This window comes from Diadema antillarum, unplaced genomic scaffold, assembly GCF_040938485.1.
Source record: "Diadema antillarum isolate AM-2024a unplaced genomic scaffold, OU_Dant_1.0 seq00000266_RagTag, whole genome shotgun sequence".
Lineage (NCBI taxonomy): Eukaryota > Metazoa > Echinodermata > Echinoidea > Diadematoida > Diadematidae > Diadema > Diadema antillarum.
In genome coordinates this window covers 532071-547326 of record NW_027271303.1, presented here as the reverse complement: position 1 = coordinate 547326, position 15256 = coordinate 532071, and the positions used below count along the sequence as shown (strand labels likewise).

The 15256-nt window shown below is 40.5% G+C and overlaps 1 protein-coding gene across 2 annotated transcripts; it reads left to right on the top strand.

The window, feature by feature from the left end:
- The first annotated feature begins 1645 nt into the window (after positions 1-1645).
- LOC139729849 (serine/arginine-rich splicing factor 1B-like) lies at positions 1646-10908 on the top strand. 2 transcript variants are annotated; one of them, XR_011710891.1, is made up of 7 exons: positions 1646-1673; positions 4847-5068; positions 5499-5650; positions 6080-6252; positions 6843-7176; positions 9470-10198; positions 10729-10908. XR_011710891.1 is itself a non-coding variant. In XM_071640773.1 (5 exons), the coding sequence occupies exons 2-5, from the start codon at positions 4857-4859 to the stop codon at positions 7080-7082; spliced, it is 777 nt and encodes a 258-aa protein (XP_071496874.1). In that variant the 5' UTR covers positions 1646-1673; positions 4847-4856; the 3' UTR covers positions 7083-8514. The 2 variants fall into 2 exon arrangements, 1 of the variants encoding a protein (XP_071496874.1); XM_071640773.1 differs by lacking the exons at positions 9470-10198; positions 10729-10908 and having other exon boundaries at positions 6843-8514.
- The last annotated feature ends 4348 nt before the right edge of the window (positions 10909-15256 follow it).

Here is a 15256-nt window from a genome sequence, read left to right as displayed (position 1 = left end):
ATATAAAAACGTGCTAATAGCAACTAACAGGTGATAGACTTATGGTATGTCTATAGGATTTAGGAAATTAGGAGCAGGGTAGGTTAGATTCGTATCATGGTTGTACCTGAAGAGACCCATACTACAGCTTCATTAAATTTTGTATAATGAAATACTAATTGACTTAGCTGTCACGATGTAAGAATCAAGTCAAAATCGTTCATTTTTCTTTATCTATTTGCGTAAAAAAGACGTCTTTAACGACATGTAAACGACATGTTTATGGTTGACGTGATAATAATCTTGTCATTAAAGTACACTGCAAAAAGTCCGGTGTTAAATAGTGAACACCCGTGGTGTTAAATCTAACACCGATGTTTTTTACAGTGTAGTAATTTGCACTCTATAATGACCACCTAGACGTCAGACAGACGTCACAAATAATACTTCCATTTGAGCAAATATCATACGACATTTTGACGTCAGTTTGAGACGTCTAAATGACGTCCATTATCTTTGTTTATTGTCGTCAAAAGAATTCAAAAAGTAATTCACGTGTCTTTTTGACGTCTTTACGGTATGACCACCTATGCTCTTTGGTCATAAAATAAGCTCAGCGGAGAGCAGTCTCTCGTTATCGCAAAAAGTCAAAGCCCATTGGCTTATTGTTCGCGCGCTTGGGGACTCTCCCCCTCGGTGATACTGCGCATGCGTATTCGAAAGATGGGTTTCAGTTACTAGTAGTCTGCTTCTGTAGGCCTACTGAATAAAACAAGATTCAAACTTTTTTGTTTGTTTGTTTCAACAAAAGAAATATGATCTCTTCTTATCAACCGATTCGTTTAAAGTCTAGTGAGCAGTATTGCATTAATGAAGAAGCATAGGGGGTAGCTGTGGCATAGTATATAAGACTCCCGACTCCCGATCGGAGGATCCCCGAGTTCGAATCCCACCCAGTGCTTACTTGGACACGACATGTTTTACCCACGTCCCTCTCGACCCAGAGGGTTGTTTCACAAAACTGTTCTTAAAGTTATGAAGGACTTAAGAACGACCGGTGATCAGTTCTTGTCCCGATTGAGATTCTGATAAGTATAGCACATAAGAACTGATCACCAGTCGTTCTTCTGAGTCCTTCGTAACTTTAAGAACAGCTTTGTGAAACACCCCCTGGTGTATTAACCAAATGGGTACCTAGCTGGCAACGCTATGGTAATAATAATGGCAGGGCCCTCTGGTAGAGCAGTGGCAACACTGAAGAGGCTACCCTGGGTAACTAAGACCTTATTATCATTATTATAGTAATCTAAATGTTTTCCATTTTGTGTTTAAATGTCTCGACAAGGCTGGTTCCTGGTTCCATTTGAAAATTATTGAGTGAATTAATGGGAGCTTCAACCCATTTCGTGTTCAAACTTTTCTTAGTGAGTTTCCAGAACTGGTCAGCATCATTATGAAATCATTAACTTGCTTGAATATTGCAGTTAAAATTTAGAATTGCATGCATTTAATCAATTTATAATAAACAGTATTATAGAAAACAGAAATGGTTAATTTAGTCTAGTTATCACAGACTAATTCATATTGTTAGCAACCTTTTGTCCGAAACTAATGCCGAGGCTTTCCGAAAGCGGTTCGGAACGATGATAGCTTGGCGTCGTTTCGATTACATTCACGTCGCTTCTCCTCATCTGGTAAGTTCTATATGAACAGTGGAATGTTTTGTTGAAATATGTCCGTTAGGTGCTTATTTCACCACTGAGAATTATATTGGCATTTCTGGCGCATATCTTTTGTTTAGAGGTTTATAGTGAGGTCGTAAAGTTGCTTCGTGAACCATGATTTAATCCATAATATTCAAGCAAAAATGCATGCAGCGACTAGATCATCGATGTGTTGATGTGTGTGTGTGTTTTCTGCACTATTCAGTGGGCATTCGCTGTGTGGTAACCCTAACCCCGTCGCGGGGCGCTGTTACTAGTCGCTGGTGCGGTTAGCTGTGTGGTGGTAGATGCTATTTGTTACTCTGTTTACGGTTACATGACTCTCTCTCTCTGTAGTAACTCAACATATACTAAAAAATGCGTCAAATTCAAATACCATTACCAGATCCTCTAAATACTCGTGATACAGACTACCAATACTGCAAATATAACCATGGTCAGGTATTCTGTCTGAGAGAAAATTAGTTTTGAATATATAGAACTTGTAACAAGGTCTATGGACATGGTGTAACCAGAGTCGGCAGAGACTCCAACCCAATTATCAAAGTATGGAGGTGTATCCTATTACCGAACGATTTTTATTTAATTTATCCAGACGGGCAACATTATGCTTCAATTTAGCTAAAGATCTCCCAGAAGATAATTAAAATTCTGATGAATTTAGCTGTATCAGTATTATTTGAAAACTAAGCCACGCACTTAACAAAATCTGTATTTCAAAAACCGTGTCTTTTTACCGACGCAAATCGTATTGTATTTACCGAACATGCCCCTGTGTATGGGGAAACTTAGGCATTGCATTTTCGGTCAATGTTATTAACGCAGAATAACAAACATCAACATTTCAGCGATTATTACTAAAATTTTGTTTTTTGCTGCAGTTTAGCAATTTTGTGCACCGGCCTCCCTTGTGAGATAACAGCGCGTGCGTAGTGCAATGGATGCGTGCGTATACGAGTTGTTTTAACGCGCTTCCATTGAAAATGTACGTGTTCGGTAATAGGATACTGTTCGGTAACAGGATACCTGCCTATACCTTCTGATCTGGAGATTCTCCCGCCTGAAACCCCTACTAGCAAACGGGAGACTCAAAGTCGATGTGTGCGAAGCGCGAAATTCCCAGGGTTCTAGATGCTCTCTGATGCTATCTAACTAAGGCTTACTTTTTCAACATACGATAGAAATGGATAATCTAAGAAATCCTTTCCAACGGGAGACAAAGAGTCAGGGCGGGAGAAATCAAATCTCAAAAGGGAGAACGGGAGATTTTGCAAAAATGGGTTTTCGGCGGGAGATCTCCCATCGAAAACGGGAGAGTTGGAGTCTCTGTGTAACGTTAAATCTTGTGTTGTGTGTTGACTGTTGCCAAAGTTGGGAAATACGGAATAAGACCTATTAGAGTAGTCTACTGTATATGCTAATTTTTATATAAAGCTTATGGAATTTACAGCAAATTTCAGAACAGTGTCGAGGTCAAAATATCTGGAGATGACTTGAAATATGATTTTTAGCTTAAAATAGAATAAAAATGGAACAAATTGGGCTACTTAACCCTTTTGCGAGATACCAAGAAAACGTTTATGAAATAGTACAGAGCCAGACATACTTGAACTTGCCAACTCTACCGCATTTGGCGGTAGGCTACCGCTTTTGAAAGATTTCATTAGCATTCAAGCTAGCGCTGCTCGCATAGGCATCCTGGATTCTACCGCTTTCTCAAATGAAAATGTTGGCAAGTATGGCCAGAGCATATCATTTTAAGAGGAATTCAAAGTTATTTGATGAAAATTGGGTTCGGAATAGCTGACACATCCAAAAACAAAACGATCTTAATAAAATGTGGGTCCCACACTTTATTAGGATCACTCTGTTGTGGATATCTCAGCCATTTCAAAATCAATTTTCATCAAATAAATGTTGAAATCCTCATGGAATTACATGCTCTTTCATATTTCGCAAGAGGTTTCTCACTATCACCAAAAAAAAAAAAAAAAGAAATGATAAAAACCTGAAGTTAAGTCTCTCTCAACCAAAACTATACAATCCCAATGCATAAATACAGAAAGGGCACACAACTAAAAATTGATGTAAACACATTTTAACGCAACTATGGTTAGATCTACGAAGAATTGACTGATGTATTGTTTTTCGTGATTTTCAGCAACATTTTCCGGGTCATTTCCAATAAGACAAAACGATTGGTGATGTATACCCTTTTGGTACTGATAACAGACTGCAAATGTATATCACAGAAGATGCCATTGTGTCTTGGCATGGCTGATTAAATCACAATTTGAAATGTGCTTAAAATCCCACATGTCATTTTACATTAATTTTTTGGTGAATATGACCATTTTCGAATGCATAAATCAGCTATTGAACATTTCGTTTATAAAAGTTTTTAGGTAACCCATGAAAATATCTAGGTAAATGTCTATCGATACACAGAAATTGGTGTCGTTCCTCGATGGGACGAGTAGTGATTTGTGACCTCAAGTGAATTTGGCAACTTTTTGAAAACATCCAAATGTATTAAAGGTGGCCTACAAAAAAAAACGATGCATACATTTTGGCCGATTTTTGGTAGGTCTGTAGAGCAAGTGAGAGTCTTTAAATAAGTATGATATTGGGTTCAAAGCTAATTGAATTTTGAAGTTACTACCGTATCAGCTTCCAAACATGCCCCCCAAAACATTAACTTTGACACTTACATGTACTGTAGCACCATTTTCAGTGACCTCTTGTGCAATAACAGATGGTCATATCCGTGCCATAATATATTGTGCATGTTAAGATCATTGATAAAGTGCTTTCAATTTACAGAAAATAAGCAATGTAACTCTTTCATCAAACTTGGGTGTAGCAGTCAATCAAAAATATAGCAAATTTTATTTAAACTTGATTGTTCGACAATGCATTGGTTGCTAAGGGAGGCCGTAACTTAGCAACCGTTTGAGCTTGGGGCAAACTATTTCAGAATCTTCCATCAGACACTTGGGGGAACATTTAGTGTGAATTTAAAGAAAATCGAAGGGGTCGGGTTAACAGCATTGGTTGATTTGACATGCATTGACCCGCCAAGTGACAGTTTTGAAAGCCACAGTTTTCTACAATTTGAGTGTTTCATGTGGTACTGTTCCTAGCTTTGTGATCATGGCATCGTCATCTGTCGTCCGAGGCCCTGCTGGAAACAATGAGTGCAGAATTTACGTCGGCAATCTCCCGCCCGACATCCGAGAGAAGGATATTGGAGACATGTTCTACAAGTTTGGTCACATCGCGGACATCGACCTGAAGAACAAGAGGCAAGGAACTTCGGGTGGATTCGGAGCACCGTTTGCTTTCGTCGAATTCTCTGATAAGAGGTGAGCCAATGCCAACAGCTTAAGTTTTACCCTCTCTTTTTATATCATAGCAGCAAAGTGAAATGTTTGCAAGTTTTTGTGAAAGCAAGTTCATCACTGTTGGTGGTGCAAGACACGTTTACCTGTTTCAAATTTGTGTCACTCAGCAATTGAAACATGATAGTGTGGAAACATGATAGTGTTTTAAAAGTACGGTTTGAACTGGCAGAGTATCATGGCTTGTCCTCTTTTGTACTAAGACTTGCTAGATAGTAATTACTCTCACTCTATGGGGTCAGTAAGGTAGCATTTTGTTGTTCTGATATCATCTAGATCTCCGTTCTGTGAAGAAACATTGCCAACTAAGCAGCATTCTGCTGTATGTTTACTAATAGTGTGATTTCATTTTCACATTTTCACATAAATTTGTTGAATCCTTCCCTATGAACAGAGATGCTGATGACGCAGTGCTGGCCAGAGACGGCTACAACTATGACGGCTACCGGATACGGGTTGAATTCCCCCGGGGGACCAAGGGATTCAAAGGCACCCGTCCCAGGGGACCGCCACCCAGGAGATCCCACTACCGCTGCATCGTGTCAGGTTTGTTGGCCATGGTTTGCTGAATTGCTCATTTGTGCAGCACCAGATGTTGCCTATCACCTGGGACCAGAAGGAGGAAATGAGATTCTAAGCGATGAGTTCTGTAAACTTCCCTGAAAGAATTTTGTCGTAAAGCTGTGCTAGATGGTGATCGAAGATTCTGTTTGTGCTGTAGTTCTTTGACTGCACTGATTCATTTATGTTCAGATGATTCCATAATAGGAGCATGCAAGAATATGATATAATACCTCAATATCTTAGAAGAAGTCATGAGAAGCGCCATCTAGCTGGCCAAAAAGCACATTGGTAATGGCTGAAAGTGATGGGCAAACCAGGCAGAGTCTTTGAAAACCAGTGAAAATGAATGCTTTCAATAGTCTGCTGGGCTGGGGGTATAAGATGTTTCACAGAACCCTCTCTACTCAACAGGTCTACCCTCGACTGGGAGTTGGCAGGACTTGAAGGATCACATGCGAGAGGCCGGCGACGTGTGCTACGCCGACGTTTACAGAGACGGAACTGGTGTGGTTGAATTCCTGCGTGCTGAAGACATGAAATACGCCTCCAAACAGCTTGACGACACCAAGTTCAGGTCACATGAGGTACTATTGTTTCCTTTTAAGATTTTCTGTACTTAGGGGTCGGAGCTAATCAAATGAAAACTAACAAAAGAAGTAAAGGGAGATGCAGTTTTGTTGGGGAAATGACACCAAACTGCTGTTATGTGAGTTCGAAATTGTTGTTGTATTGTTGTTGTGTAGTTAAAGAGAATGCAAGGAAGAATGTTGTTATCTTTACTCATGTTCACAAAGAATATTAAAAGATTGTGACTGCATGGTTAAGCTTAAGATCAGTGACAAGACACACAACTATTAACAAGCAGCTCTTGAGTGATACATCTGAAATTTCCTTTTTTTTTCATCCCTGTTTGTGTGTTTTGTTTTTTTTAATCCAGAATGGATGGAAGTTTAAGAAGGTATGCAATGAAAAGCAGTATTTTACAGTTTCTTCCTGACCATACATTTAGATTAACAAAACAATATTTTGGCTGTAAGTTTTAAACAGCATATTACAGAAATGGATATTGCTGGAAAAGAATCTTTTGTGTTCCAGGATGGTTTTGCTGATGTTCAATTTTCACTGAAGATTGAAATTAATGACCTGGTACTTATCGACATCCTATGACTTTCAGGGAGAGACCTCTTACATCCACGTGAAGATCGACCCCAGCAGCACGGGATATCGTTCCAGGAGTCGCTCAATGAGCCCACGTCGCGGCGGGGGCTACCGTTCCAGGAGTCGATCCCGCAGCCCCCGCTGGGGAGGCGGCGGCGGGGGCCGTCACCGCCGCTCGCGGTCCAGGTCCTTCTCGCGCTCCCGCTCTCGGAGCTCTCGATCAAGGTCCAGATCGAGGTCGAGGTCGCGATCGTAGGCTCACCTGTGACAGGTTGCGTCCAGCAGAGTTGACACTTCCACTTCTTGTAGCGGCATTGCAGATGGTGTTTGAGGATGCTGGAAGATGTTGTGTATGTAATTCTCTATGTAAATAGTCCTTTTTTTCCTCTCTCACACTTTCTGTAGTCTTTCTGTAGGCTGGTCTTATCTCTGTTCCCCCTTTCAATATTTGCTTTGCACCAAGCACCAGACTCCAGGCCGTACATACATATACTGTCTATGGTAGCATTTACCCAAACCACTGATTATACTTTGGCGGTATGGGAGTCTGGCTATTTTGTACATTACAATAATTGCAGCTGCCCATGGCTCAACAGTGGCACTGCTTTGCAGTTGATTGGTTGTTGCACTGGTGCTGTCTTGGGAGCTGCAGTTGTTGGAGGAAATTCCTGTCGTTACAAAGTGCTTTTTGTAAGTGAGGGGTTTGGGAGAAATTTTGCATTTGATATTCTGATGTTTAACAGAGTGATACTCAGAAAACATCCCAATAAATTGGCCAAGGTTCAATAGTATGTCATATTTTGAGTTTGTATTTCAGTTCATCTAATCATTAAGCAGTGTAGTTTCAGAATGAGTAGCTGCAATTCATTTGTGACTTAATTTTTTGAAGTTAATGACAGATGGCAGAATTTGTTCTAGAAATCATCATATCATACGTAGCATATTTTGTCAGTATTGTGTTCAGAGTTTTGTTTTCTCTACTCTCATTGTTATGTTTTTATTTTATTATTTTTTTTTTGCTTCTTTCATAAGTTTTCATTTTGAGGAAGGTACATAGTATTTCATTCACATTCACATTAGCAGAACGAATGTGTCATAAGTGCCCACACCGGTGATTTCTTTGGGGAAAGTGCAGGTTTAACCTGTCTGTTGGGTTTGCTCACATGGGGCTGGTGAATGGTTGATCAAGTTTGTACAAATATTCATGTTTATTCATCCTTTGGTCATAATATTTAATTTTCCTAGGAATGCATCACACTTTGCACATCACCCTCATTTCATAAAATATTCATTAAGCGACTGGAAAAATTCCATTAATGAGTCTGTGCGACAAAATATGACACATTATGTTGTAGTAGTATTTAGTATTTCATGCTTTAATGTGTACAAATTGAACTGGAAAGCGTGCTTTGGTCCGTCTAGTGCAAACTGGATTCATGTGTAATGAAGCAGCGCATCACCCAGTACACTCTGTCAGTTCATGTTCCCAAAAAGAAGAAGAAGAAAAAAATGATTAAAGGTTGCATGAAAGGATAATTGTATGAGCACATGTAAATATAGAACACATTCAATGATTTCATTTTTCCTGTGTAAATATTGGTGTTGATGTGGAAAACATATGTCAAAAAGTTGATTTTTTGAAAAATCCTTTTCTAGATTGAAGGGTGGGTGATATGTATTGGGAACACTTCAAATAATTAGGTGTGATACAGATTTGAGTTGAACATACTTTGCAGTTTGGAGCTGTAGTATGTAGCTTTAAACATTACGCCTACAAGTAGCTTTGAACAGTGTGGAAAGCACAATGCAGTTTCCATGATAAATGGGGACTTTTTCTCTATGAATCTACACTGTAAATATGACTTTGTCATTTGAGGATGTCGTGTGTAATTGTAATTAGAAAGTGTACTTGCATGCTAAATTCTAATAGCTTACTTGTATGAAAAGAAGCTGTTTATTCTTCGATTACATTTTTGTTAGTGAGTGTGCACATTGGCTCTTACACAGAAAGTGATAGACTGCCACCATTCATTCAATCTTGATAAAGTTTTTGAAAGTTAGTAAAATGCCTCAAATAAGTTTTTGACTGTCACAACACTGCAGGCTGATAATCAGCAAATTTGAAATGTGCAGTCACATCGTATACGGATACTCTTTCAGATTACATTTTGCATTTGTGCCATGTTGGTGGAAGAACACTGATTCACTGTATGCAGAAAGTAACAAACTCTATGATCGTTCTATGGAGAGGCTTTAGCATGCAGGATGTGAATGCCTTAATGTACCCAAAACACATCCAGTCCACCACTTATCAAATCAATCTGTAACACATCGCATGCTTACGTTGTCATACCCGCTATGCGATTCTGTTCCATGTGCGGGATTTGAGCAGACCCATTCACCATCAAATTTGTGGTATAGCAATCATCAACTGTGGTCAGAAATACATCCCAGGAAACAGATCCACATCATTTGATGCCTTGGCCTTTTTTCTTGCTAGGCTGGTGTAGCTTGTCCTGCCATTAACAAGTCTTACAAGATTTTGCACACTTTATGTGTTTCTTTGTTCATGTTACACCTCAGTTAATGAGATACTGTGTCAGGAGTTTCTAATCGATTTTCATGACTCTTTATATGTCTCAGATTGGCTCCTTCGGAGACAAAGAGGAGGGAGGATCATAAGATGAGGATGTAGAGAGGTGGAGGATATTCTGGATCAGGAAAGCATTGTCAGGATCCAGGAATATGGGATGCAAAAGATGCAAAAAGAAAGGGATCCAGGAATGTATTCAGGATTTGGACTCGGTATTCGGGAACCAAATCAGGATCCAGGGATCACAGATCTGGCATCCGTGGATCAAAACGGGATCGCACTCGGATCACACGGATCATGCATTTTCCGGATGCTGGATCAATCAGTACACGGATCAGAAAAAGAAAAGAAAAAGGAGGATATGCAAATCAGTCAAATCAGAGAGCTTTCACAGATAATCGGGATTGCAGGATCACAAAGAAAAAAATGGTAGGGTAACCAAAAGCATAATCCAGATTCAGAATCAGTGGGATTTCATGGAGACAGATTAGGGAAAGGGGTTCAGCATGCTTTTAGCTCGGATCCCATGAACATCCATGATTAGAAAAATTACCCATTCAGATTTGGACTTTTTGTAAGGTTTCAGCAATTGATTTGGATGGATGGTAGGTGGGGATTCAGTGACAGCGTGTGGCATTTTGTATGCAATGGATTGCTGCAGTATAGTCAGACCAGAATTGGTGGATCACTCAAAGTCTCCGAATCAAAATCCTTCGTCAGGATCCGTGAGGGCAAATTTGGATTTCAAAAGGATAACATGGAATGGGATCATTTTGACGGTATGATTTTTGTCTCAGTTCTCGTTGCATCATCAGCTGCTTAAGGAACCATTAAATCTCGAGCAGTGACCAAAGCCAAGAGATTTGTCTGTTCCTGTAAGCAGTTGGTGATATGTACTGTATGTGTATGTATACCTACACTGTCACAATGTTTTTCCCCCTTTTTTTTATTGCTATTGTGTCTTTGTGAATGTTGATCGTTATTTTGCTTCCACATTGTTTAATGTTTGACATTTTTAAGATAATTGAAATAAACAAGATTTGGAACTACATGTAGCAGTCTGTGAAACCTCATTCTTTTATTTTCTAGCGTTCTTCCTCTCTCATATCTACCAGTTATTCACCACCTTAAAACACCAGTGTTCAGCTGAAAAAATATTGCTGCATCGAGTGATGCCACTAGCGACGTTCTTGGAATAGCCCTCTGAAGGGATGCATAAAAACGACCTGAATTAAACCTCGATCAATGTGTTTGTACGTATTCGCAACCCTGACGTGTTGTAATAACATCTTTTTGATTTGTTTTGAAGGAGTTGGATCAGCTCAGGAATTTAGATCAGATGAGGAAGTTCTGTTTTGAAGGATGCGGTCAGGCAGTATCAGTGTGCATCAGTCTGGAACAAATTGGAGGATCAAAAAAAAAAGCTTCCACCCAAATTTTCATCTGGATTTACAAGGATAGCACCTGCGGAGGCAGATGAAATGGTAAATGCAAGTGGAACAAACTTAAGAAAGATAGATATGATATCAATGGGGGGGGGGGGCTTTAACTATGCAATACAAATGCTTCTTGACTTATGTTGATTCATAATACAGTGTACACGTACATGTATGTACCCTCTAAATCACTTACGTGGCCAAATTATCCGAGTATACATTACACTTGCCATTTATTTTATTTTGTTGTTGTTGTTTGTTCAGGTTATGTGGATATGCCCACAAAAAGAAAAACTTCCAAACCAAGATTCTGTCAAATATCAAGATATGCTTCTGTCAAATGCCAGGGGGTCCCACCCCCCACCCCCCTCCCCACTTTTTTTTATATGGGGTTGGACTTTCCTTTATCTAATCTTTGCTTGTCAGGAGCCGATGTTGTTAGAGGAGTGTCACCAAAAACGCTTGGTAGGGGATGTCGATAGGGAAATGGCTTGCGAAAGACCTTTTTTTTTCTTTTTTTCTTTTTTTTTTGGGCGAATTAATTCTTGAAGTGACACTAGAAAAAATGTTAAGCCCTTTTTTTGCTTGTCAGCCAATTTTGAGACACAATTAACTGTCATCCAAAATGTTTCCCCCCCCCCACCACATCTTTAAAATGGATCGACGTCCCTGTTCCCATAAACTGCCCCCCCCCCCCCCACCTTTAAAAATGTAGCGCCGGCTCTGATATCAATACGATGAACAAAAAAACAACAACATTGGAATGCACCTTTCCTTATACTGAGTATTACAGACATGTTTCCATGTTGCTGATACACTGATATGATAAACAAAAGACATTGCAGGAAAACATGCAAGTGATACAAAAATTATTATGAAATATGTGGCACATAAGCGATGAGGTTATTACGAATCGGTACACGTCAAAATCCATTTGCATTGCATAGTCCCATTAAAGTTTTACTCCCATGTATTCTATGGCTATTTGTGATCACAGCGTTCCCAACGTGGCATCAAATAGAACCGTGCTCAACCTTTATTAGCCCGAGGCTCAACTTGGCCCGTACAAAGTTTTTTTGAGACCCGATTTCATGTTTAGATCAGATACAAATCTTTTTTTTAGCTCACCTGAGCCAAAGGCTCAAGTGAGCTATTGCGATCGCCCTTCGTCCGGCGTCCGTCGTCCGTCGTCCGTCGTCCGTCGTGCGTAAACTTTTTACATTTTCATCTTCTTCTTGAAAACCCCAAGACCGATTTTCATCAAACTTGGCAGGTAGCATCCCTAGGGGGTTAGGAACTCAATTTGTTAAAATGGGCACCATGCCCCACCCAGGGGGCCCCCAGGGGGGCCCAAACCCCCCAAAATTAAGGAATCTGTAAAAATCTTCTTCTCTAGAACCAGAAGTGATAGAGCTAATTTAATACTATGAGTTAGTACATTGATGACTGTAGTTTCAAGTTTGTTCATGGCAAAATTAGGGGTGCCCCCCTTGGGACCCAGGGGAGGGGGGTGGGGAGGGGTTCTAATGGGGCCTAAATTGTACATTTTCATCTTCTTCTTGAGAACCCCATTACCCATTTTCACCAAACTTGGCAGGTAGCATCCCTAGGGGGTTAGGAACTCAATTTGTTAAAATGGGCACCATGCCCCACCCAGGGGGCCCCCAGGGGGCCCAAACGCCCCAAACTTAAGGAATCTGTAAAAATCTTCTTCTCCAGAACCAGAAGTGATAGAGCTAAGTTAATACTATGAGTTTGTACATTGATAACTGTAGTTTCAAGTTTGTTGATGGCAGAATCAGGGGTGCCCCCCTTGGGACCCAGGGGAGGGGGGTGAGGAGGGGTCCTAATGGGGCCTAAATTGTACATTTTTATCTTCTTCTTGAGAACCCCATGACCCATTTTCACCAAACTTGGCAGGTAGCATCCCTAGGGAGTTAGGATTTCAATTTCTTAAAATGGGCACCATTCCCCACCCAGGGGGCCCCCAGGGGGGCCCCAAACCCCCAAAATGAAGGAATCTTTAAAAATCTTCTCTAGAATCAGAAGTTATAGAGGTAAGATAATACTATGAGTGAGTACATTAATGACTGTATTTTCAAGTTTGTTCATAGATCAAGGGGTGCCCTCTTGGGGGCAGGGGGGGGGGGGTTGGTTGGGAAGGTCCAAATGGGGACCTGAATTGTACATTTTCATCTTCTTCCTGAAAACCTCATGATGTATTTTCATCAAACTTGGCAGGTAGCATCCCTAGGGGGTCAGGATCTCAATTTATAAAAATGGGCACCATGCCCCACCCAGAGGGCCCCAGGGGGCCCCAATCCCCCCCCCCCCCCCCCCCCCAAATTAAGGAATCTTAAAAAATTTGGGCCCTTATTGTACAGTTTCATCTTCTACTTGAGAATGCCTGGTCAAATTTTGGTAGAGCTGTGAATAATTTAGATTAGTGACTGCGTGAAAGGTGAACTTGCGATACTCAGGTGAGCGCTAGACCCGCGGGTCTCTTGTCTTTTCTTTTTTCCATTTTTTGGGAGACATCGTGGCCCACCTGTTAGAGCTTCACGACCCACTGGTTGAGAGGCACTGAAGTACAGTGTAGAAGATCTCTTTTTTTTTCTTGGGGGAAAAATTCAATGGGATACCTCAGAGTGGTTTTGAGTTCCTGTCGTCATATTTGCTTTTTCATATGCAATGATACAGTAAATGCAGAGCAATTCCGGGAAGTAAAATTCAGTTCGGGAATGTCAAATTAGCAAAGCGTTCTCTGCAGCCTTGTTCACTTCAAAAGAAGAATTAAAAAAGATCTGCACCTAGAGCTTTTGATGCTACATAACGCACACTTGCCCTTCGTATGGGCACACACCAAAAAGATAATTCCAAAGTTGAAAAAGCATTTTCGGTATTGATGGAGTCTTCAAGGGAAAAAAGGAAGTATGGAAGGATGATGCAATCAGTACTATCCTCGCCCTTTTTTTTTTTTTCTTTTCCTTTTGTGTATGTGAGTGTACAATGTATGTGTGTGTGTTTGTGTGTGTGTAACTTGTCCTTTATTTGCCCACAAAGGAGTGAGAGAAAGAGTCAGAGATAGAGGGAGAGAGAGAAGCATCTTTCGGGTCATTGGTGGACTTCGGGTCAGTGTTTCAATAAAACAGGAAAAACCCCAAAGAATGTCAAGTGGACTTGTTCTTCATCTTGCGGGTACTGCATCATTCAATGTGACGCTGTGAGTCTGTTAAGGCGCATGTATAAGTGAACTGACTGAGCAGGTTCATGTGCATGTCGTGTGTGCAAGCACAGTATACCAAGTGAACTGTCTTGAAAGTTGACACTAAGGTCAATTGTAGGCCTACTCGTATTACAAAATGTGCAACTGTACAATTTCTGTACAATGTGCAGTACATGTACACTGTAATCGGAACACATGCTTACATTTGTTAACACTAATATAGGGCCAGTATACATGTACAGTGTATTTGACAGTATACCAGTGGTATACTGGTCATTATACAGTGCACATTGTATATTTACAGTTTTAAAGAGATAGGGAAAACATGACATTTTCTGCAACAAACTTAAATCCTACAGAAATGTTTTCACAAAACACACTTTTAGGCATCAGCAATGACAACACATTACACAGACTGTACATGTACATGAAAGTGCATTTGCTGATCATGCGAGGTGATGTGTGCCACCAGTCTCCCTATTGTAGATTGGTAGATGGTGCACATTACATTCATGGAGAGAGTAAGATCTTTGGTAACAGCTGTTGCATTTAAGCACACAGATGAACCATGTAACATATCTGCCTTCAAACAAACCTGAAAAGCTTCTATGTGCACGGTGTATGTGTGTGTGTGTGTGTGTGCATAGGCGCCGGAAGTGGGGGGGCAGGGGGGGCGGCCGCCCCCCCAATCCAAAAAGTGGGGGGGCAAAACGCATTTTTGCCCCCCCAAAAAGCCCCCCCCCCCCAAAAAAAAAAAGAAGAGAAAATAACAATAATAATAATGATAATAGAAATAAATGAATAAACAAATAAAATAAAATAAATATGTATATATATGAATAAAAGGGAAAAAATATGGCTACAAACGGCAGCTTTTGGACTGTAAAATGTCAAAATTTTCAAGCTCGCTCGCTTCGCTCGCTCGCATCCAGCAGTTAAGCCCGGTGCGCCTCCCCTTAATTTCTAAAGCGAAAAACATAGCTACGACGGCAGTTGTTGGACTCTAGAATGTCAAAATTTTCAAGCTCGCTCGCTTCGCTCGCTCGCATTGAATCATTATGCCATTCTCCTAATGTTGCTGACAGTAATTGCCAGTAGTTGCGCCCGATGCCCCCACCCCTGAATTTCCAAAGCGAAAGATAAATATAGCTACAAACGGGAATTTTGGGACTGTG